Source organism: Hypanus sabinus, chromosome 2, assembly GCF_030144855.1.
Source record: "Hypanus sabinus isolate sHypSab1 chromosome 2, sHypSab1.hap1, whole genome shotgun sequence".
Taxonomy (NCBI): domain Eukaryota; kingdom Metazoa; phylum Chordata; class Chondrichthyes; order Myliobatiformes; family Dasyatidae; genus Hypanus; species Hypanus sabinus.
The window spans coordinates 20,146,120-20,168,085 of NC_082707.1; the positions used below are offsets into that span (position 1 = coordinate 20,146,120).

Sequence of the window (21,966 nt, forward strand, 5' to 3'; positions counted from 1 at the left end):
TGAACCGGTTGAGTGGCTGAAATAGCAAGAGAGATTCGGTGGCCCGCTTTATAAAGCGGGGGCTTTACTGCGTGCTCGCAGGAGCTGGAGAATACCCACCCCTTCTCCCTGTCTCCCTCGCCGCAGACTCTTCGCTGCACTGAGGGAGGGGTTCTGCTGGCTATGGAAGCCTGCGCTGCACCAAACGTCCTGTAATAAAGCACTAAAGGAAGTCTCACCGACCTACTGAAATATGAAAGTACTTTCGACCAACAGGTGCCCGTGGAATCCGCGCTAAACACTGGTCCTTGCGGATCCTGGCTACCAGGAAGCTGTAAGTGCCTTAAACCTTACCTGTTGCCATTATCCCTTCTGCATTTGAGTGCACGTTTATTTTAAGTAGGGAATTAATGCGCAGCCTTCTTCTCGGGAGAAGCTGGAGGCAGTCTGACAACACATCAGCTTGAAGCAATTGACGAAAAGAGCCAAATTAAAAGGCACACACTCGCTTTATGTTAATGAAGAGCTGTCCTCCAAGTACAACGGAAAAATGACTTGGGCTATTGGCGGTAACTGCAGGTTAAAATTGTTTACTGCGCGCAGATCGAATTCTTAGATGTTGGTATACAGTCATGATCTGTAACGCTTTGTAACGAACTGTCCTCAGGAGAGCGCACAACCTCGTCCAGGGAAGACTTCTAGATTGTACCCGGTAATCCACGTGCATCTTGCCGGAACGCTTCACCCAGCGGAGGCACAATTAATGCAACAAGGTAAGTCGCGCTGTCAGCCTTTGTGCGCTGTCTTTCATCGATCCGGTTGTGTTTCTTTTTATTTACTGTGAATGGCCGCAAGGGAACGAATCTCAGGGTAGTATATGGTGGCATACAGTGTACGTAACTTGATAATAAATGATAAGAACTTGATAAGAACTTTTGAACTTCGTAGTCAATAAAATACCGTTGTTTTAAGGGAGTTCTCATTTTGACCATCTAATTTTCCGAGTATCTGTGTAGAGAGCAGAGTTGCATTTGAGGGATGTGCAACTTTCTTTCGTGATAGTGTTTGATTTGTTTAAAGTCATTTTCTCTCAGTTAGAATAGGCAAAGTTTTAATAAGACTTTTCAAAGTTCTGGATGTTTGACGGCAGCCGCGGGATCTCCTCGGCTTGAATAGAGTCGGACGCGGGACCTGGCAGGGACCCGCAAGCGTGGACGTCCAGACCGAGCACCAAGTCGGTAGTTGACAGATTCAGCACCCAGCGCCTTCAGTTATTGGCGGGACGGCTCTGGACTCTGTGTAAAATAACGTCGCGAGCAGTCTTCCTTCTAATTGGGCTGCTGAGCACTTCTAAGCCCAGTCAACCTTAAAGCAGAATTCACAGTGGGGGGGGGGATGTGTCTCATCTACACACTACGTAATGTAAACACATATACATGACTTAGAATACAATGTATAGATTATTGATATATGCTGTGAAACACTGCCATACCTGCCCGATGTAAATAGTTCTATGGACACTATGCATGTCTTTTGATGGAAGATTAAGTGTGCCTGGGCTTTTCTCAACGGAGCGAAGGAGGCTGAGAGGGTTAGGGTTGATAAAGGTGTACAAGATAATACAAGGTACAGATAGCCGAAGACTATTTTCCCAAAGACATTAATGTCTAATGCAAGGGGGTATGATTTTAAGGTGACTGGAGGGAAGTGTAAATGAGATGGTTCTTTACACAGAGAGTGGTGGGTGCGTGGAACTGCCTGCTGCGGGTAGTGATTGAGGCAGGTACATTAAGAGCATTTAAAAATCTCTTATATATGCACATGGGTGATAGAAAATGGAGGGCTATACAGGAGGGAATGGTTAGAAGTTGAAAGTTCAGCACAGCATCATGGGCCAAGGGGTCTTCACTGTGCTAAAATGTTCTAAACTCAGTAGCCACTTTATTAAGTACCTGTGTACATTTGTTTATTCGTTAAGTGCTGTGTGGTATGGCATGGGAACAATGGTCTTTCCATAACCATGAATGATCTTGGCAAATGTTTCTATAGAGGTGGTTTGCCATCGCCTTCTTCTGGGCAGAATATTTATGAGATGAGTGATCCCAGCCATTATCAAAACTCCTCAGAGATTGCCTGGAGTCAGAGATCACATAACCAGGACTTGTGATACAAACCAGCTGCTCATAAATGCCAATATCTAATCAGCCAATCATAAGGTAGCAACTCAATGCATAAAAGCATGTGGACGAGGTCAAGAGGTTTAGTTGTTGTTCGGACCAAACATCTGAATGGGGAAGAAATGTGATCTAAGTGACTTTGATCATGGAATGATTATTGGTGCCAGACAGGGTGGGGGTTTGAGTATCTCAGAAACTGCTGATCTCCGGGGATTTTCGCGCACTACAGTCTCTAAAGCTAACAGAGCGGCGAGAAAAACAAAAAAGCATCCAGTGAGCAGCGGCTCTGAGGGTGAAAACACCTTGTTATTGAGAGAGGTCAGAGGAAAATGGCCGGATTAGCTCAAGCTGACAGGAAGGCAACGGTAAATTAAATAACCACATGTTACGACAGTGACGTGCAGAAGAGCTTCTCTGAATGCTCAACATGTCAATCCTTGAAGTGGATGGACTTCAGCAGCAGAAGATCACAAACATACACTCAGTGGCCACTTTGTTAGGTTCAGGAGGTATATAATACAGTGGCCACTAAGGGTATTAATACAAAATGAGGTCTTCTTGCAATGAACAGAACAACTCTGCAGACAAGAGGGAATGTGAGTATTGGAATGCGGCCCAACAAACAAGATGCTGGAAGAATTTGACATGCTGGTCTCCATCCATGGAGAGGGGACAGCAATGGACAGTCAAGTTCTCTGTTTGAGGCTCTTCATCTGCACTGAAAAATAGAGTGGATGCAGCTCGTATAAAGAGGGACAGGAAGAGCTGGTGAGTGATAGGTGGATCCAGCTGAGGAGGGGGTGATAGGGAGATGGAGGAGGGGAGAGTGGAGGTAGTGATAGATGCTGACAGATGATATATTCAGTAAAACATCTTAGCTGTCAAAAACAAAAATTACATGTTTGCATTTTTCAGATTGCTCTCGGAATCTGGTCCATTGACAGAAAACTTGAGGCATGTAACTGCTTTTTGTAGGGCGATTCTTCCAAGCTGCTGAGAGAGGATGAAGCCAGTCCATGGGCGATGCCTCCTGCCTGCCTCTTGGCATGGGAGACTGCTGGTGATCCTGGCAGCTTTCGCCTGGTGTTGGCGCATCTGCCTGTCTTGTCCTAAGCCATGTGCCTGTTATGTACCCACCGAGATCCACTGTACCTTCAGATATCTCAACGCCATCCCAGCAAACATCCAACCTCAGGTGGAACGCATCAATTTGGGGTTAGTTCCTAGTTCCTATCATGTTGCCTTTGGTAATGTTTGTTTGGATGATGATAGGCGGGCACTAAGATACCTGTTTTTCTCGCAGTTACAATAACCTGGTGAAATTAACAAGTGGCAGCTTCACTGGCTTGAGAAGTCTTGAATTGTTGATGCTTCACAGTAACAAGATTGAAGAGATACCGGACAATACATTCAAAGATCTGCAGTCCCTGCAGGTAGGCTTTCCCAGTGTCAGAAATTTCTTTTCCTTCTTGGCATGTTGGCGAGGCTGACACCCTTCCTAACTTAGCTATAACAAGAGGTTGGACAGACTTTGTCTGTTTTCTCTGGAGTGTGGGAGACTGAGAGAAGATTCATTAAAGACCACGCTTGGAATATTGTGAGCAGTTTTGGGCCCCTTGTCTAAGAAAGGATGTGCTGGCATTGGAGAGGGTCCAGAGGAGGTTTACAAGAATAACCCTGGGAATGAAAGGGTTTACGTATGAGCAGTGTTTGATGGCTCTGGAACTGTGCTGACTGGAGTTTAGAAGAACGAAGGGAGGTCCCAATGAAAACTATCGAATATTGAAAATAATATTGATGTTATCTCTCATGCAAAGTGGACCAGAGGGCACAGCCTCAGATTAACCACTACTGCACTATAAAAACGGTAAATTTTTATTGCATAATTCTTTTTTAAAGTAGAGAAGTGAATTCAGAATCAAAGTCTACTGTTCTGGCAAATTAGATTTTCTTTCCACATGCCACAGTTCTTGTCCATGCTCACTGCCCTCTGTACTTCTCATTGAATCAGTGAAACAGCCAGCAGAATCAAAGACCCCACCAACCCCCAGACATTCTCTTCTCTTTCCCACCCACCCCCCATCACGAGCCACAAGATATTAAAAAAAACCAAAAGAATGTACCTCAGGCTCAGCTACAGCTTCTATCCCGTGGTTATAAGACTATTCAACAGTCCCCTTATATGATAAGGTGGACTTCTGATCTCACAATCTACCTACCACAAGACCTTGCTCCTTACTGTCTACCTGAACTGTACTTGCTCTGTACCTATTGCACTTTATTCTACATTACCATAGCCTTGTTCCTTATTGTCTGCCTGCACCACACTTTCCCTGTAACTATAACACTTTTATTCTGCACTCCGTTATTGTTTTACATAGTTCTTCTTCTTCTTAGGCCCTTAGCTCCCAGTAGAGCATAGGCCATTGTTGACCTCCCATCTCCATTGTCCAAAGTCGGTGGCCTGGTTGCAGTTCATCAATGTTTCTGTAACCCAGTGTATCCACTGTACAGAGGATCAGCCTCTACAGCTTCACCAGCGACCTGTTGTCCAACCTCTCATGATGGGGATATAGGGTTGGACTTTGAGAGGCATTACATAATACCGGATCAATGAATATTAACACTAAGCAAGACAAGTTTTTAATGTACCTTGGTACATGTGATTAAATAATTTACTAATTCATCAACTTGGACTGAAAGGTTTACTGAATTATCAGAGAGCCTGAAGTCAATTATCAGCTCATCTGCATAAGAGTATTGAACACGAGGGGCTAGATAGGAAGCTATGTACTCTGGTATTGTGGTTCTCATTACTGAATCTAGTTTTCATGCAAGATGTACTTAATTAACCACATCTATATTCCACAGCTGATGCTCTAAAATTTGAAGTTTATTTCTTCCGTTATTTGATTCTAGTCTTTGATTCCTAGTCACTATTCCTAGCAAAATGTTTTATCAGTATTCCATAAGAATGATAGATGAAAATTTAGAATTTAGATTTCATAGACATACCTGGACCTCATGGAAACCTAATGAACATTGAAAAGCCTAGACAGAGTGGAAATGGATAGAATGGTTCCTTATAGTGAGTGGGGGAGTCTAGAACCAGAGAGCACAGCTTCAAAATAAAAGGACATCCCTTTAGAACAGAGATGAGAAGGAATTTCTCTAGTCAGAGTTTGGTGAATGTGTGGAATTCATTGCCTTAGGCAGCTGTGGAGGCCAAGTCATTGGGTATTTTTAAAGCAGAAGTTGATAGATTTTTGATGAGAAAGGGCGTCAAGGGTTACGTGGAGAAGGCTGGAGAACAGGGTTGAGAGAAAAAATAAATCAGTCGTGATGGAAGGGTGGAGAAAACATGATGGACCAGCTGGCCAAATTCTGCTCCTATGACTTACGCATTTGGTTCACTGCTTATTTATTACCTGCATACTTTTTACAGACATGAGGTTGACAAATCCATTGCTGGTTGTCATTGATGCACATAACAAGATATGTGAAGAACTTAAAGGGCCAGTTGTAACTGTGATACTCAGGTTGTTTGGGGTCACAGCGCAGAAGCAGGCCCTTTGGCCCAACTGGCCCCTGCTAACCACATTTTCCATCTCAGCCAGACTCATCTGCCGGAAATTGGCCCATGAACCTTTCCTGCCCACGTACCTATTAAAGTACTTTATTAATATTGTAAAAGTATCTACCTAAATCACTCCCTCTGGCAAATATATAACTTCTGAGTGTTGCTATTTAGCAAACAATCATAGGTTAATGCTATTCCTCAGATGGAAACAGAGTAGCTAATTACTCATCAATTCCCTGCAAGTAAGTCACCATTATTTACATCATACCTCCGTCACCCATTCACCCAGCTGTTATATCACCATCATTAACATTATACCTCCGTCACCCATTCACCCAGCTGTTATATCACCATCATTAACATTATACCTCATTCACCCATTCACCCAGCTGTTATAACTTAGCACAGAAACTCAGAATGTCAGAGGCCTTGAAGTATTTTATTGCCCTGTGCTCTCAAGCTATTCCATCTGATTACAATAGGAGGAACAAAAACACAACCACAATGACAGTCCTTGATTGACTAAATAGAGTATATGTCACCACTGCTCTGTCATCAGTAGATACCATAGAACATAGAACAGCACAGTACAGGCTTTTCAGCCCATAATGTTGTCCCAGCCCTTTAACCTACTCCAAGATCAACCTAACCCTACACTCCCGCATAGCCATCCGTTTTCCTTTCATCTAAGAGGTCCTTAAATGTCCCTAATGAGTCTGGTGTCAGCACCACCCATGGCAGCACAGTCCATGCACCCACCACTCTCTGTGTGAAAAAAAACTACATCTGATATCACCCCAATACTTTCCTCCCAACGCCTTATAGTTATCCTTTTTATATCTCCATCCTGGGGGGAAAAGGTCTCTGCTGTCTACTCGCTCTACTCCTCTATCAAGTCACCTCTCATCCTCTCTTGCTCCAAAGAGAAAAGACCTAGCTTACTCAACCTATCCTCACAAGACATGTCTCTAATCCAGCCGGAATCCTGGTGAATTCTAGCCATACAAAAAAGCTGGATGAACTCAGCAGGTCGGGCAGCATCCTAGCACCTGCTCTAAAACTTCCACCTTCTTCCTATAATGAGACAACGCAGAACTAAGCACAATGCTCCAAGTGTGGTCTAACCTGAATTATATAGAGCTGCAACCTTATCTCATGGCTCTTGAACTCAATCCTCTCATTTATTGAAGGCCAACACACCACTCTCCTGTCCAGCTGAAGGGTTTTGGGTCAAAATGTTGACTGTACTCTTTTCCATATATGCTGCTGGCCTGCTGAGTTCCTCCAGCATTTTGTGTGTGTGGCCAACACACCATACGCCTTCTTAACCACCTTATGAACTTGAGCTACAACCTAGAGGGATCTATGCATGTGCACCCCAAGATTGCTCCTCACTGCTAAGAATGACAAGACTATAACAACTTTATCTGTTGCCTTTAAAGGTCCTGAAGATGAGCTACAACAGGGTGAAAGCATTGAATCGTGAGACTTTTCATGGTCTTCGCAATATAGTACGGTTACACATGGACCACAACAAAATTGAATTCATAAACCCTGAGGCATTCTATGGGCTCACTTCATTGAAACTGCTCCAATTGGAAGGAAACATGCTTCAGGAACTGCACCGAGATACATTTGTTACATTTCGCTTCAGCCAGATCTTCAAAGCTTCTTCAATTAAGCACCTTTACCTGTCAGACAACGCGTTAACATCCATTCCAAGTGACCTCCTGTCTTACATCTCAGAAATTGAAAGTATCTACCTAAATGGCAACAAATGGTTTTGTGACTGTAAATTGAAGTGGTTAGCTGAACTCAATGAAAAACAACCAGGTATAGTCATGCATTAATCTAAGCTATTGGTATTTAGTTAAAGATAAGCACTTTGCTGCACTGCATATTCAGGTGATACATAAATCCATATACAAAATGACTCCGGTTTCACTTTTGAAGTGGCCGTGAGTCTATTTTGTTTATCAATAAGAAATAATCAAAATTCACTGAACCGCAACTCCACATTACTTATTTATTTAATCATTCATTTAGTTATTCAGAGATACAGCACAGAGCCTGCTCTCCCAGCTCAATGAGCCAAGCCGCCCAGCAACCCATCTATTTAACACTAGCCTAGTCACAGGACTATTTACAATGACCAATTAATGTACCAACTAGTATGCCTTTGGAAGGTGTGAGGGAACTGGACCACCCAGAGGAAACCCACACAGTTCGTGGGGAGAATGTACTAACTCCTTACAAACAGCACTGGAATTGAACTCCAAACTCTGGGACCATCCAAGCAGTGAAAATGTCACCCTAACCGCTATGCTACCATGGCACCCCAATTTATAGCATCAGAAGCACATGTGACTGATAAGAAAGCTAAAAATAGGGTAAGAGAGCCTTTTGTAGGATCAAATCTTTGCACAGGTATATTTGAATTTAATGATATGGAATTTGTTTGTATGCCCAGAATTCAGACCTTCGTATTCTACTTTGCCTCTAACTTTCACCCTGCCCTCAAATTCACTTGGTCCATCTCGGACACTTCTCTCCCCTTTCTCGATCTCTCGGTCTCCATCTCTGGAGATAGACTGTCCACTGACATCTTCTATAAACCCACTGACTCCCATAACTACCTTGATTATACTTCTTCCCACCCTGCCAAATGCAAACATTCTATTCCCTATTCCCAGTTCCTCCATCTCCATCGCATTTGCTCCAAGGATAAGGTTTTTCGTTCCAGGACATCCCAAATGTCCTCTTTCTTTAAGAATCGTAGTTTCCCTTCTGCCGTCATCAATAATGCCCTCACCCACATCTCCTCCATTTCCCACACTTCAGTCCTCACCCCATCCTCCCGTCACCACAACAGGGACCGTGTCCCCCTTGTCCTCACCTATCACCTCACCAGCCTCCGGATCCAGCATATTATCCTCCGAAACTTCCGCCACCTTCAACAGGACCCCACCACTAAGGACCCTCTCTACCCCTCTCTGCTTTTCGCAGGGATCGTTCCCTCTGTGACTGCCTGGTCCTCACGTCCCTCCCCACAGATCTCCCACCTGGCACTTATCCCTGCAAGCGTAAGTGCTACACCTGTCCCTACACCTCCTCTCAGGGCCCCAAACAGTCCTTCCAGGTGAGGCAACACTTCACTTGTGAGTCTGTTGGGGTAATCTATTGCATCTGGTGCTCCCGGTGCGGCCTCCTCTACATCGGCAAGACCCGACACAGATTGGGGGACTGCTTTGTCGAACACCTACACTCCGTCCGCCACAATAGACAGGATCTCCCGGTTGCTGCTCACTTCAACTCTGCTTCACATTCCCATTCGGCTATGTCCATCCATGGTCTCCTGTACTGCCATGATGAGGCCAAACTCAGGTTGGAGGAACAACATCTCATATACCATCTGGGTAGTCTCCAGCCCCTTGGTATGGACATCAAATTCTCCAACTTCCGGTAATTCCCTCCCTCTCCCCTCCCTATCCCAGCTCTACTCTGTCTCTTCTTCTAGCTGCCTATCACCTCTCATGACTCTGCCTTCTACTACCCAAAGTGCTTTCCCCTTAGATTCCTTCTTCACCTCTCCTGCCTATCACCTCCCTGCTTCCCCTCCCCCACCCCTTGATCTTTCCTCTGATTGGTTTTCCACCCTCCCCCCACCTTCTTTATAGGGCCCCTGCCCCCTCCTTCTTTAGTCCCGATGAAGGGTCTCGACCCGAAACGTTGACTGCTTCGTTCGACGGATGCTGCCCGACCTGCTGAGTTCACCCAGCTTTTTTGTACGTCTTGATTTGACCACAACATCTGCAGTGCACTTTGTGTTTCATATTCTAGGGATAGCTTGTACAATTTTAGACCTTACTTACAAACTGCCCATTACACCGCTGGTGTCTAGGGCAGCAATGAAGGTCCTCCATCTCTGTCTGTATAGAAAAATTCTTCATTGCTGTTTCCGTAACAATTTTTTTGAGCAGTCAGGGTTGTCAGCCCTGAGCTGAACCCCGAAACCTGGAGGACCAGTGGACCACTCTTACTTTAGCCTCTACCCTTTGCCCTGTTTGACATGGATGACCCTTCCAGCCAAAGCACTGGCACTGATTCCAGCCAACATAGCTCTCAGGGTCACTGGGACACACAAGCCTCCAAACTCTATGACAAGGTTGTGGTGCTCTTGGAGGCTATTAGACCTAGTGGAAAGGAATTCAACTTGGAAGCTAGCAACAATGAGAAAGATCAGTTTGACCACTGTCATGCAGCCTACTTAAGACCTATTCCCACCCAGTTAAAATGGAATAATCCTATACCTTACATCTTACATTAGGTCATTCAGAATCAGGTTTAATATCACTGGCGTATGTTGTAAAATTTGTTGTTTCAGATTGTAACTCAGCTAATTCAACAACATTCAACAACTATGATAATATCTTTGATAATACATTTGTTTTTTGATAATAAATTTACTTTGAACTTTTATCTAACCTAATGTTCTGCCCTCTCTCCCACTGTCTTAAGACTTTTTAGACCTTCAAAGTTTAACTGCTATCTATACAGACAAGCTAAAGTTATTTGGATGGTTTCAAAATTAGTTACTTTACAACATGAAATCTCAGGAAAATTGCCCAGAAAACTGTAATATAAGCAATACCCACTGAAAAATTAGTTTAAATTCACCTCTGGAAGTCGGGCTTTCCAGCAATGTCAGGTTGTGATGATGACGCTCTCTTGAACCAGCAACTCAATGCATAAAAGCATGTAGACAGGGTCAAGAGATTCAGTTGCTGTTCAAACTGTACATCAGAATAGGGAAGAAATGTGATCTAAGTGGCTTTGACCATGGAAAGATTACTGGTGCCAGGTGGGGCAGTTTGAGTATCTCAGGAACTGCTGATACCCTAGGATTCTCACATACAGTAATCTGCGTTCACAGAGAATGATGTGAGAAACAAAAAAATCAGTGAGGAACAGTCTTGTAGACAAAAATGCCCTGTTAATGAGAAAGGACAGAGGAGAATGGCCTCTCATTCTGACAGTAACTTAAATAGCCATATGTTATAACAGTAGTGTGCAGAAGAGCATCTCTGAATGCACAGGACGTCAAACTTTGAAGTGGACGGGCTCCTGCAGCAGAAGACCATGAGCATACACTCAGTGGCCAGTTTTTTTTTTAGGTATAGCAGATACCTAATAAAGTGATCACTGAGTGTACAGTGCTTGTTCTGTTGTGGTGCTGGCCAAAAACAAAATGATGTCTCTCTTGTAACAGAGTGGCAGACTGGAAAGTAAAATAAGGACTATCTTTTATAGTTCATAATAATAAGTTGAATTACTACATGTGTTTGGCAATACACCAACAAATAGCTGTCTGGATAGATAGAGTAACTAAAATGTCATTAAGCTCTTAAGTGACAGACAGTGAAATGAACGGAGCAGACAAACAATAATCTGCAATCCACTGGCAGGAAAAGAAGTCAGCAATGACTTCAGGCTTATAGTTCTATGCAAAAGTCTTAGGTGTATACATATATGCATATACACACACATATATATAGATATAGCAAGACTTTTGCACAGTACTGTAGTAATTTTCAGTATTGCACTGTACTGCTGTTGCAAAACAATAAATTTCATGACATGTGAGTGATGATAAACCTGATTCTGATATGGGTCTCCATTGTGGACTGAGAGTGGGAAGGGGGCAGGAAGAGGGGAATCACGATTGGGAAAGGGGGAAGAGAGAGGGGATGGAGCAGGAAGTACCAGAGAGATATTCTGTAATCAATAAACCTATTGCTTAGAATCAGATTACCTCGCTTGATGCCTCAGGGCTGGGTGTGTCTGCACACACAACACCCCATGCTCCTGGCTCACCTTCTGTGCCACCGGTCCCACACTCCTCCTAGAGTGCTGCACCCTTGCAATTCCCAACATCCTTTGCTCCCACCAAACTTGCTCTCTGCTCCTCTTTGACAAATGAGAGAGAGTGTGTGTGTGTAAGACTCAGTACTGTACATCCATGCAAAGAGGGTGAATGAGGTGGAGTTGGAGAGTTGGTGAGAGTTTTGGAGGGGAATTAAACTCTTCCAAACCATAAATAAGCAGAGTGAAATAAGAAGAAAACTAGCTCAGAAATCTGCAACTTGTCACCCCAGATCACAAAGGAATGATGTCAGAGAAGATACAGTCATAAACATATAGGGATTATAAACAGCAACATGTTAAATTGAAGGTATGGCAGTCATTTCAGGACATACCCTTCCTGTAAATGTACATAAAATGGTTACTTTTCATAGTTAGGTCTTGAAGCTTAATTCACCATTAACTGTGTGCAAATATCAAGTGACAATAATTTATGCCTTCCTTTAAAAAGTTGCTTCTTTTCTAAAGCAACATACACAAGATGCTGGAGGAACTCAGCAGGTCAAGCAGCACCAAAGGCCACCCTCAGGAGGGAGGAGCAACACCTTATATTCAGTCTGGATAGCCTCCAACCCGATGACCTGAATGTCAATTTCTGCCTCCAGTAAAAATATCCCCTATTTCTGGTCCCCATTCTGACTTTTTATCTTTTCTTACTGGCTATCACCTCCCCCTGGGTCCTCTCCTACTTCCCTTTCTCCTATAGTCCACTCTCCTCTCCTAAATCCTTCCTCTCCAGCCCTTTACCTTTCCCACCCGTCTGGCTTCACCTATCACCTTCTAGCTATCCTCCTTTCCCTCCCCCCACCTTCTTATTTAGCTGCCTTCCCCCTTCCTTTCCAGTGCTGAACAAGGTTCTCAGCCTGAAATCGTGATTTCCCAAGGCGCTGCCCGACCTGCTGAGTTCCTCCAGAATCATGTGCGTGTTGCTTTGGATTTCCAGCATCTGCAGAATTTCACATGTTTACTAATTCTTTCCTAATTTTGCCTTTGAGTTTTCAGAAAGATGAAAGGACTGCTCAGGTCACATGGGTGTAATCGGGCAGCTGGGGGGGGGGGGGTCATTGGAAGGGAAGGAATTGTCACCGTGCTGTATTTCTAAACAACAAATAAAAAAGTCCACCCTCTGGATACCAATCTAGTAACTTAAAAGCACAATGCTACCATAGCCCCAAAGGATTAATTTCATGGTTAGTTATACTACAATTTCAAATTTTATTATACGTAGTATAAGGGCACACAGAACAAATTTAACTGTAAAAGCAACCAAAATGATATCAAAACTCCTCAGGTTGTGTGAAAGGTTGTAGAATTTCAGATTAAGATGCACCTTACTCATTAAAACAATTGATTAAATAAATTCCTGCAAGGCAATTTTGGCAAACAATAAAGTACTCAAAAATCTTTTGAAAATAGGATGAGAACAATATAAAATTCCCTCCATTGTCATGAATCTCATAAATTTGGTTTCTACATCAGAATACTCGAGAGGCAACATTGAATTATTAATTTTAATTTTGAATTATTTGCTTAACAGCGAAATTGTAAAAAAGCTTATGGCAATGGTTCATTATGAGTTGCTTGTTAAATGTACTAAGCCTAACTTTCCCAGGATAACACTTGGTGGCATCTTTTTGCAGGAATACTTAAGTGCAAACGAGACCGCAACGACCCTAGTGGTCAGATATGTCCCCTGTGTGTGAACCCAAGTATCTTCAAGGGCAAGGATATATTACAGTTGCCATCCTCAGCGTTTGTTTGCACACCCCCAAAGATCCAGTCTCCACTGAAGATCAGAAAGAGCGTCTTGGAAGAAGAGGGGGACTATGCTGTCGTTCATGCTCAGGACTTTGTGGCTCCACTGGGTCAAATGAGTTTGAACATGAGTGACCAGTCGGGGAACGGGTGTGAAATAATTTGCAATGTTCACAGACCTTTAAGAACCCCAGGGGTGACCCTGGATCCAAAAGAAGACCACGTGCTGCTAAACACATCCTTATCAACCTTCCTAGTTTGTTACATTGATTACGAGATGATCCAACGTCTATGGGGCATCCTGGCAATGTATACGGACTCACCACTGAAGCTCGAGAGGGACAGGCTGCTGAGGAAGACACCTTCCATGAGCTACCTTTACAGGCAAGCCTCAGACGTGGATATGCACATTTACACCGGTGTCCAGGCAGAGATCAGAGCTGACCACGCATGGCTATTGCAAAGCGAGATCTCTCTGCAGATGGATAGGAGCAGGACGACTCTCAATGTCTTGCAGGTCAGTTATCAGGCGAGCATCCAGGTGACGTTGCAGGACTTGGAAGCTAAGCCGGGGAAAGGCAGCTGGGTGATGATCAAGAGAGCGAGCAGTGTGAGGACGGAACATTTCATAGTGATGGGTGGGACCGTGGAGTTGGAGTGCCAGGCATTTGGTGAGCCCAAGCCTATCAATGAATGGATACTTCCAGATGGCAGCAAAGTCCGAGCCCCCTACAGCAGTGAGGACAGCCGGATTTCAGTCACTGTGGATGGCCAGTTCAGATTGAGGCTTGCCGACCTCTATGACACCGGCATCTATCACTGCATAGGAACTAATTACCAGGATGCAGACGTGATGAGCTTTAGGGTTACAATTCTGGACCCCAATGTTGCAGAAAAGGACCTAAATGGACCTTCCCTTTCTAAATCCACTGGTGAGTCGATACATTTGCCATGCAAAGCCTCTGGAATCCCAAATGCATCTGTACGATGGGTTCTTCCCGACCACAGAGTTTTAGATCATGCCACTGCGAGTGGGGTGATCATGCCGAATGGGACGCTAAGCTTAAGGAAGGTCAGGGTTAGGGACAGCGGCTTTTACAGGTGTGTGGCTTCAAACCGTTACGGTGTGGATGTTCTAGCACTGCAGATGACGGTAACTGGCCCCTCCATTTCCCCCGGGAAAGAGAGTTCTGGAAGTTATGACTCATTAGAGGAGGGCAGAGGGTCAGGGGAGAGTGAGGAAGAGCTCTTGGGGTCTGAAGAGGTGGACTGGTTAACCACCAAGAGCACGCCAGAGCCCGAACCGGATCACTCTGGCACACCGGAGGCTAGAACACATGCACCAACCACCGTGCCACCAGTCGTCAAACCCAGGAGAAGGATGGGTGGCTTCAGAACTCGCTGGGGGGCGAACCACAGGATCCTGAAGCAGCCCAGAAGGAGGGTGGACCCCCAGCGCTGGGCGGAGTACCTAGCAAAAGTCAGGAAGAGCGTTCTGGCTAAGGCAGTCACGCAAAGATGGATGACCGCTACACCTCGGGGGACTACCCCGGCCACTCGAGAGGAGAGCGGAGCATCGGGAGATGAGGCGGGGACCCCAGAGGAGGAGGAGTTCATAATAGTCAGCACCCTCCGGCCGCGGGAGGCTGTAATCACTGGGGTATCTCCTGGATTAAGAGCAAAGGTTGCCCACACAGACGAAGCTCCAGCGGGTGCACAATCTCCAATGCAGGTTCAACATATCGAGCCGGAAGAAAAGGTTACAATATCCCCTGAGCAAAAGGTTCTTACGGACCCCAGTCTGCATTCCATGGCGATAGATTCACTCTACATAGGAAAACCCACTCAATCAGTCGATGCAGAAGAGCAGCTGACATTTCCAAATGATCTACCGGGCTCCCATATCGTGGCAGCACCAACACCAACTACATTGGTGACTGATGCACCAGAGAAAGTAGACCACAATGTCTTTAACGGCGGGGCTCTGACTACACAAAGTTCTCGTGCTCACACTACGACCATCACCACAGATTCCGATCGATTCCTTCTCAAGAGCACCCAGACGACCACCATCTCTCCAAACCTCCTGCTCCCCTCAATGGTTACACAGAAGATCCACATTCTAAAGGAATCCACCACTGACACCTTAGCTTCCAAACCGAGGAGGATGGGCAGGAGAAGGAAGTTGTCCTTTAGGAGGCGATTCAGCCGACCAGGGGCAAGGAGACACAGAGTGAGACCTGGGCAGCGGGGAACCTCGAATTCTGCACTGACACAGTCACAATGCACATCCTCTGTCACTGAGGCCCCAGAGAGACCCCCGCTTCCATTGCCTGTTCCAACACAGACCAAGGTTGGATTAGCATGGTTTCAACAACCTGGAGATCTGGTGGATCCGCCTTTTGAGAAAAACTCCCAAAAAGTAAGCACTCAGGAAGTGACACTGACCTACAGGGAGGATCGTTGGCTCCAGATGACCAGTCCTGACAGCAGAACAAGAACCCTTGCTTCTAAAATCACAACACAACCCCCTCAGAGCACCCCAAGTGCTAGACTGACTCCAACCATGCTTGTCAGCAAGCGACCGACAGAAAGACCATCCCAAGCTAGCTTCTCTTCAAATGCCCTAGCCACTGTTCATCCCACTAGCAAACGTCCTGTGGTAGTCCATGGGAGATTTCCATGGGGTCAGCTTTTTGGGGCAAACAGGCAAAAGGTCAATCTCGGAAGTCGTGGTAAGGTCTTGCAAAGTGCCTGGAGTACAATTGCTACTCATGGGGCAGTTGCTCTTACAAAGCCCACTCTCTGGAGTGTGGGAACCTCTGTGCCAACAACAGACCCAATTCGACTTCTCCCCTCCACCACACCTGACCCAGTTACTACCACCGAGCCAACCAGGCTGCCCTCCATTACCTCCACAAGTGATGTTGTAAGCCCCACCCTCCCAACCATGGTTGAAACTGTGCCAGTCACGACCCAGACTCTCCCTACCACATCGACCACCACCCAGCCAACTCCAACTACAAGAAGAATTTTCTTCCGACGCAGGAGGCCGGGAAGACCCTTTGGCAGAACAAGGAACCGTGTGAACTCGTCGCGGCCTGGAATGGGTCGGACCCGGACAATGGAGAGCAGGAATAGCCGACCGACACAAAACAGGATGACACTGCCTCCAACCGTCACTGTGACCAGTAAAGTGTCTCTCCCAGTTGCTGTTGAGATGACTGGGAATCCTGTGCCAAGTCCAACTACATCCAGGAGTCAGTATGATTCAAAGCTGTTGGCTCCAGCCAGCAGTAAGTCTCCCAGTCAGCCCACTGCAACCATCCCTGGCACCTTTCCATCACACACCACCACCCCCCAGAGGTTCACAACCACAGTGAGCATACCAGCCACCACCACAAAGGCAATTAGCCTGCCTAGTATCCGAAATAGGAATCCCCCTCTGCTGATGGCAACCACCATCCCTGCCGGCATTTCCACAGCCATCACCCCAAATCCCGAACCAAGCATTCACCCCACAACTGTGATTGTAACCTCTGCGCACTCCCTCACCACCCTCCAACCAACCTCCAGGACTAACCCTAGATTCCAAATCACCTTGCACAAGTTTGAGAGGCAGCGGCCTCCCTCACGCCCCAAGTTCAGGGCGAACGGGCCACGCCGGGAAAAATCCCGCAGCTGGCTCTTTGGGGCGGGTGAAGCGGTCACCCCGCTGAGTTTGACAGAAGCGTCTGTGGAGTACGGAGCCGCCACGCCTAACCCTAAAGCAGAGCTTAAAAACACCATAGAGGACAAAGACAACAGGGAGGATCTGTCCAGCGAATCCGACCCTTCGTCACCCAACTTCATCCCCGTGGACCCGGCGCTTGGAAAGCGGCCCTCAAAACCAAGTATAAGCAGCGAGATGGCAGTCAGTCTCACAGTGTTGGCTGATTCTGAGGCATTCATACGGTGTGAAGCAACTGGAGATCCGCTCCCCACCATCCGATGGACGAAAATCTCCACTGGTAAGCTTTTAAAGGCTTCATGGCATATAGTAGGTTAGAGGTGAATTGTTCTGAGAAGCTTGTATAACATTCTGAGTGATTGAATGAATGAACAGAGAAGCATGTGAATGATGGAAAAAAGACAGTGACTGATTGCTTTTGAATTGTTGGGGTTAGTCCATTGGAAGCATTCAATAGAGGGTGCTGTGGTCGTGGAGCAGTTAGCGCAATGCTACTACAGCTCAGGGCATTTGAGCTCAAAGTTCAATTCCAGCATCGTCTGATAGGAGTTTTTTATGTTCTCCCCATGAATCACGTGAGCTTCCTCCAGGTGCTCCGGTTTCCTCCCACAGTCCAAAGACGAACCAGTTCATAGGTTAATTGGTCATTGTAAATTGCCCCGTGGACATGAGGCCCTCCGTCAGTCGGGGTCAACCATGGATATTGCGTCCTGGCTATCTACGTGATATGCAACCTGGTATGCAAGCCAAAGCAGTACAATATGGAGAGCAAGGTGTTGTCGAGGTGGCAAACTCCCCACTCTCCAAGCTGCTGATGAATCCAAATGGACAGCAGAGACTGAGGCGGTCTGGCACCGGGGGCTTCGCAGGAGTTGCCAGTCAGCATTCAACTCAATGTTGGACTGTCTTAGGGACTCCAGCTCTGGATTTTTCCCTTGGGGTTTATTCCTGAAGCCTGGGTATAGCTGCAAGACAATAGTGGTTTGAGATCAGAGTTTTCTTTCTCCTGAATGAGCTGTCAACCATGGCTGTCAAGCCCCATCTGCCCAAAGCAACAGGTTTAAAGGTGCAGGTAACCTGCCCTTTCCCCTTCTCCTGTCCGTAGAAATGGTTCTATTGGGCTTAGCAGCTAAGTCACATGTGAAGGCCAGGAGCTGGACCTGGTTAGAGGCTACTTGAGGCGTACGTCATTGGGAGCATTTAATAGGTAGTAGGAGCTTATCCCCTCTACCTCCCCCAACCAGAACAACCTTGGGGAACCTGTTCTGTGATTAGGCTTGTGTTAAATTGGTGTGTTACAGGGCAGTGTGGCTCACCGGGCTGTAAGAGCCTGTCCGCACAACATCTCTAAATAAATAAACTTTATGTAGAAGGCACTCACTCAATCAGACTAACTCATTTAATCGACCGCACATTTCCATCATTTGTATCACTCATATCACCTCACTCACTGATTGTTTGATTCACACATTGGTCCAATTGTTCGCCCTTTATTGAGTCACTCACTCATTCATTCTCTTCCTCACTCATTCATATGTTTACTGAGTTATGCATGCATTACCTCACTTATTCATTCACTTCCTAACTCATCCTTCTATTACTGCACTCATTCCTCCATGTCTTCTCTTACTTCTTTCTCATACACTTCCACACTCATTCTTTCACTTGTCCATTCATGTTCTAGAACATAAGACAGTACAACACAGGAACACAATGTTGTACCGCACCAACTAAATCAGTAATTAAATGGCCAACTAACCTAATTATTTCTGTCTGCACAATGTCCTCACTCATTTACTCATCTGTGAACATTCTTTCATCATTGTCTCAGTTCATTCAACCATTTATTCAGCCATTCATTCATGCATTTATTTACACATTCACACCATTTCACTCATTCCATTTACTCACTCACTTATTTGTTTACCTACTGGCTTATTCACTCATATTCACATTTTAATCTATTCAGCCAGTCACAGTCAGATTTTTCAACAAATAGATGTATTCATTCACTCTGAAGCACTTTGTGAAACATCGCTTTGGTTTGAATTCTACTACGCAGAATGACATTGACATTTGTGAGAAGTTATCGAAATGTAACAGATACAAGCAATTCATTCAGAAGTCACTTGAAATCCAATGCTGTGAAATGCCACTCCGGGAAAGCCTTATCATCTTCCCTAGGGCTGGTCTCACATTGCAGACAGCTTTAGTGAATCTGCTGAGCTCAGTTGAAAGGTTCACTATGGTCCCAATGTTTATTCTAATCCACTGAACCTTCCTATGTGCATTGAGACTTTCAATAGTACTTTCTCTTATGATATTAAGACCAGTGGAAGAGTTGATTTACATTAGCCATAGATTTCTTACGCAGAACATAGAAGACTACAGCACACTTCAAGTGCCTCAGCCCTCAATAAGCCTAGTCTGAGATCAATATAACCCTTCCCTTTTGTTAACGTTTCATTTTTAAAAATATCATCCATGTGCCTATCTAAGAGTTTCCTAAATTTCCCAAATGTATCTGCCTCTACCACCACACCTGGCAGGATGTTCCATCCTCTCATCACTCTATGTAAAAGCAAAGTCAACATCTCCCCTATACTTTCCTCCTATTTCTTGTTACCACTGGATTGCAGTCCAGGCCTTCGCTCTCCCAGCTCTGAATTACTTTCTCCATTTATGATAGGTAAGGCATAGGTCATTTACACTGGGGGACTACAAGCTCTCTGTAGCAATGAACTGACTTCCTTTATCAAACTTCTTCACTAATTTCTTTTTGAGGATTATGACTCACAAACAATCTGCTGGAGGAACTCAGTGACTCGAGTGGCATCTGTGGAGGGAAAGTAATAGTTACAGTGTCTGTCAGTCCTGATGCAGGATTTCGACCGAAAACAACAGTTCCTCCCCCAACCCCAGATTTAGTTTATTATTATCTAAAGATCCAGTGCAGAATAGGCCCTTCTGACCCTACAAGCCACACCACCCAGCAGCCCAGCTATTTAATACTAGCCTAATCATGAAACAAGTTACAATGACCAATTAAACTATTAACTGGCATTTGGACTCTGGGGGAAAAACGAAGAACCTATTCTCATGGAAGGACTTGCATACTTCTTACAGACAGCATCAGAATTGAACTCCTAACTCTGATGCATTGAGCTGTAATAACATCGCACTAACTGCTCCACAACTATGGCATCCAGATACTATTTGATCCACTGAGTTCTTCAGGTAGATTGTTTGTTGTTCCAGATTCCACTATCTACAGTCCCCTGTATCTCTAAGACTCACCATATCTAGACTGATTACTTGTAATGAATTCTGTACTCTATCAGAGGTTGCATTTATCAAATAGGGACTTCCCTGAAACTTTAATAGGGACTTCCTTGGAACTTTAATATGTCCTTCCCTGTAACTTTGATAGGTCATTAATTATGGGATTCTTGATTCATTTTGATGTCTAGCAGCTTTTAATGCACACACATTAGTTTTTTTTTACTGTAATATATATTTAAACCTTTGAGTCACTGAACATTTTTCCTGATTACATGCTTTCTACCTATTTGAAAATCACAAGAACACAGATGTTCCCCAAGGGTTCCTGAAACTTATGTTAGTCAAAACACAGTACCCATATAGTGCAGTATGTAGTTACATCATTGTAAAAACTTGCCCATTTTCTATATAGTTATAATTAATACCATTTATAAACATAGTATTACAAAAGTTGGTCCATTAAATAGCACGGGTAATCAGCTGTGCTGTTTTTTTTTATAATGCATTGTAAGATGTACATATTGTATAGTATTAAGTTGTACCATATATGTAACATTACTCAGAATTTATGTAGTGTAAATTTCATGTTGAACATTAATTTGTTTGAAGTACGTCTTTGATTTGTTGTAGGGGCAACTGTCACAGCTGCCACCAAACGAAGCAATAAATTTGAGGTGTTTCCAAACGGTACTCTGTCCATTCGAAAGATCAAAGTTCAGGACCGCGGACAGTACCTCTGCACAGCGGAGAACCAGCATGGCTCTGATCAGCTCTTGGTTACTCTCTCTGTGCTGGCTCACCCATCCAAGATATTAGAGCCTCGGGTAAAGAACATCATGGTCCACTCGGGATACCCGGTGAAGATGAAGTGCAGATCTCAGGGACGCCCCTCTCCAACCATCTCCTGGATTCTGTCCAACAGGACCATGGTGAGAAACAGCAGCCCATTCAACGGGAGAGTCTCGGTGTCAGTGGATGGCACACTCCACATCAAAGCGGTGACCGTGTACGACCGAGGCAACTACAGATGTGTGGCCAGCAACCCAGCCGGGATTGACACGGTCACGGTGCGGATGCAAGTGGTGGCTGAGCCTCCTGCCATCCTGGAGGAGAACTACCAGCATCTGGATGCATACGTGGGGGAAAACATCAGACTGCCTTGCACTGCTTTGGGCACACCTCAGCCCACCGTCCACTGGCTGGTCTTTGATGGTACTGAAATCAAGCCCTTGCAATTTATCAGCACAAAGCTTTTTGTCTTTACCAACGGCACTCTTTATATCAAATCCTTGACCCTGACTGACAGTGGGAATTACGAATGCGTGGCCACCAGCTCCAGTGGCTCGGAGAAGAGGACTGTTAGACTCCTGGTTCAGCGCAAGCAGGAGATGCCAAAGATCATGGCAGCTTCACCCAGTAGGAACAAGCTGAACTACGGAGATAAACTTCGACTCCACTGCTCAGCTACAGGATACCCAAAACCCCAGATCCTCTGGAGGTTACCTTCCAAGATAATAGTGGATCAGTGGCACAGGTAAGGG

The 21,966-nt window shown here is 45.2% G+C and overlaps 1 protein-coding gene across 1 annotated transcript in view; it reads left to right on the forward strand.

Moving 5' to 3' along the window:
- Nucleotides 1-463: 463 nt before the first annotated feature.
- Nucleotides 464-21,966, forward strand: part of igsf10 (immunoglobulin superfamily, member 10) — a 39,753-nt gene continuing 18,250 nt past the window's right edge. Inside the window, exons 1-7 of the mRNA XM_059992720.1 lie at nucleotides 464-558; nucleotides 647-752; nucleotides 3,072-3,371; nucleotides 3,460-3,589; nucleotides 7,179-7,569; nucleotides 13,299-17,423; nucleotides 21,056-21,959. Coding sequence (XP_059848703.1) covers nucleotides 3,160-3,371; nucleotides 3,460-3,589; nucleotides 7,179-7,569; nucleotides 13,299-17,423; nucleotides 21,056-21,959 — 5,762 coding nt within the window. The 5' untranslated portion in view covers nucleotides 464-558; nucleotides 647-752; nucleotides 3,072-3,159. The remainder of the gene's footprint in view (nucleotides 559-646; nucleotides 753-3,071; nucleotides 3,372-3,459; nucleotides 3,590-7,178; nucleotides 7,570-13,298; nucleotides 17,424-21,055; nucleotides 21,960-21,966) is intronic.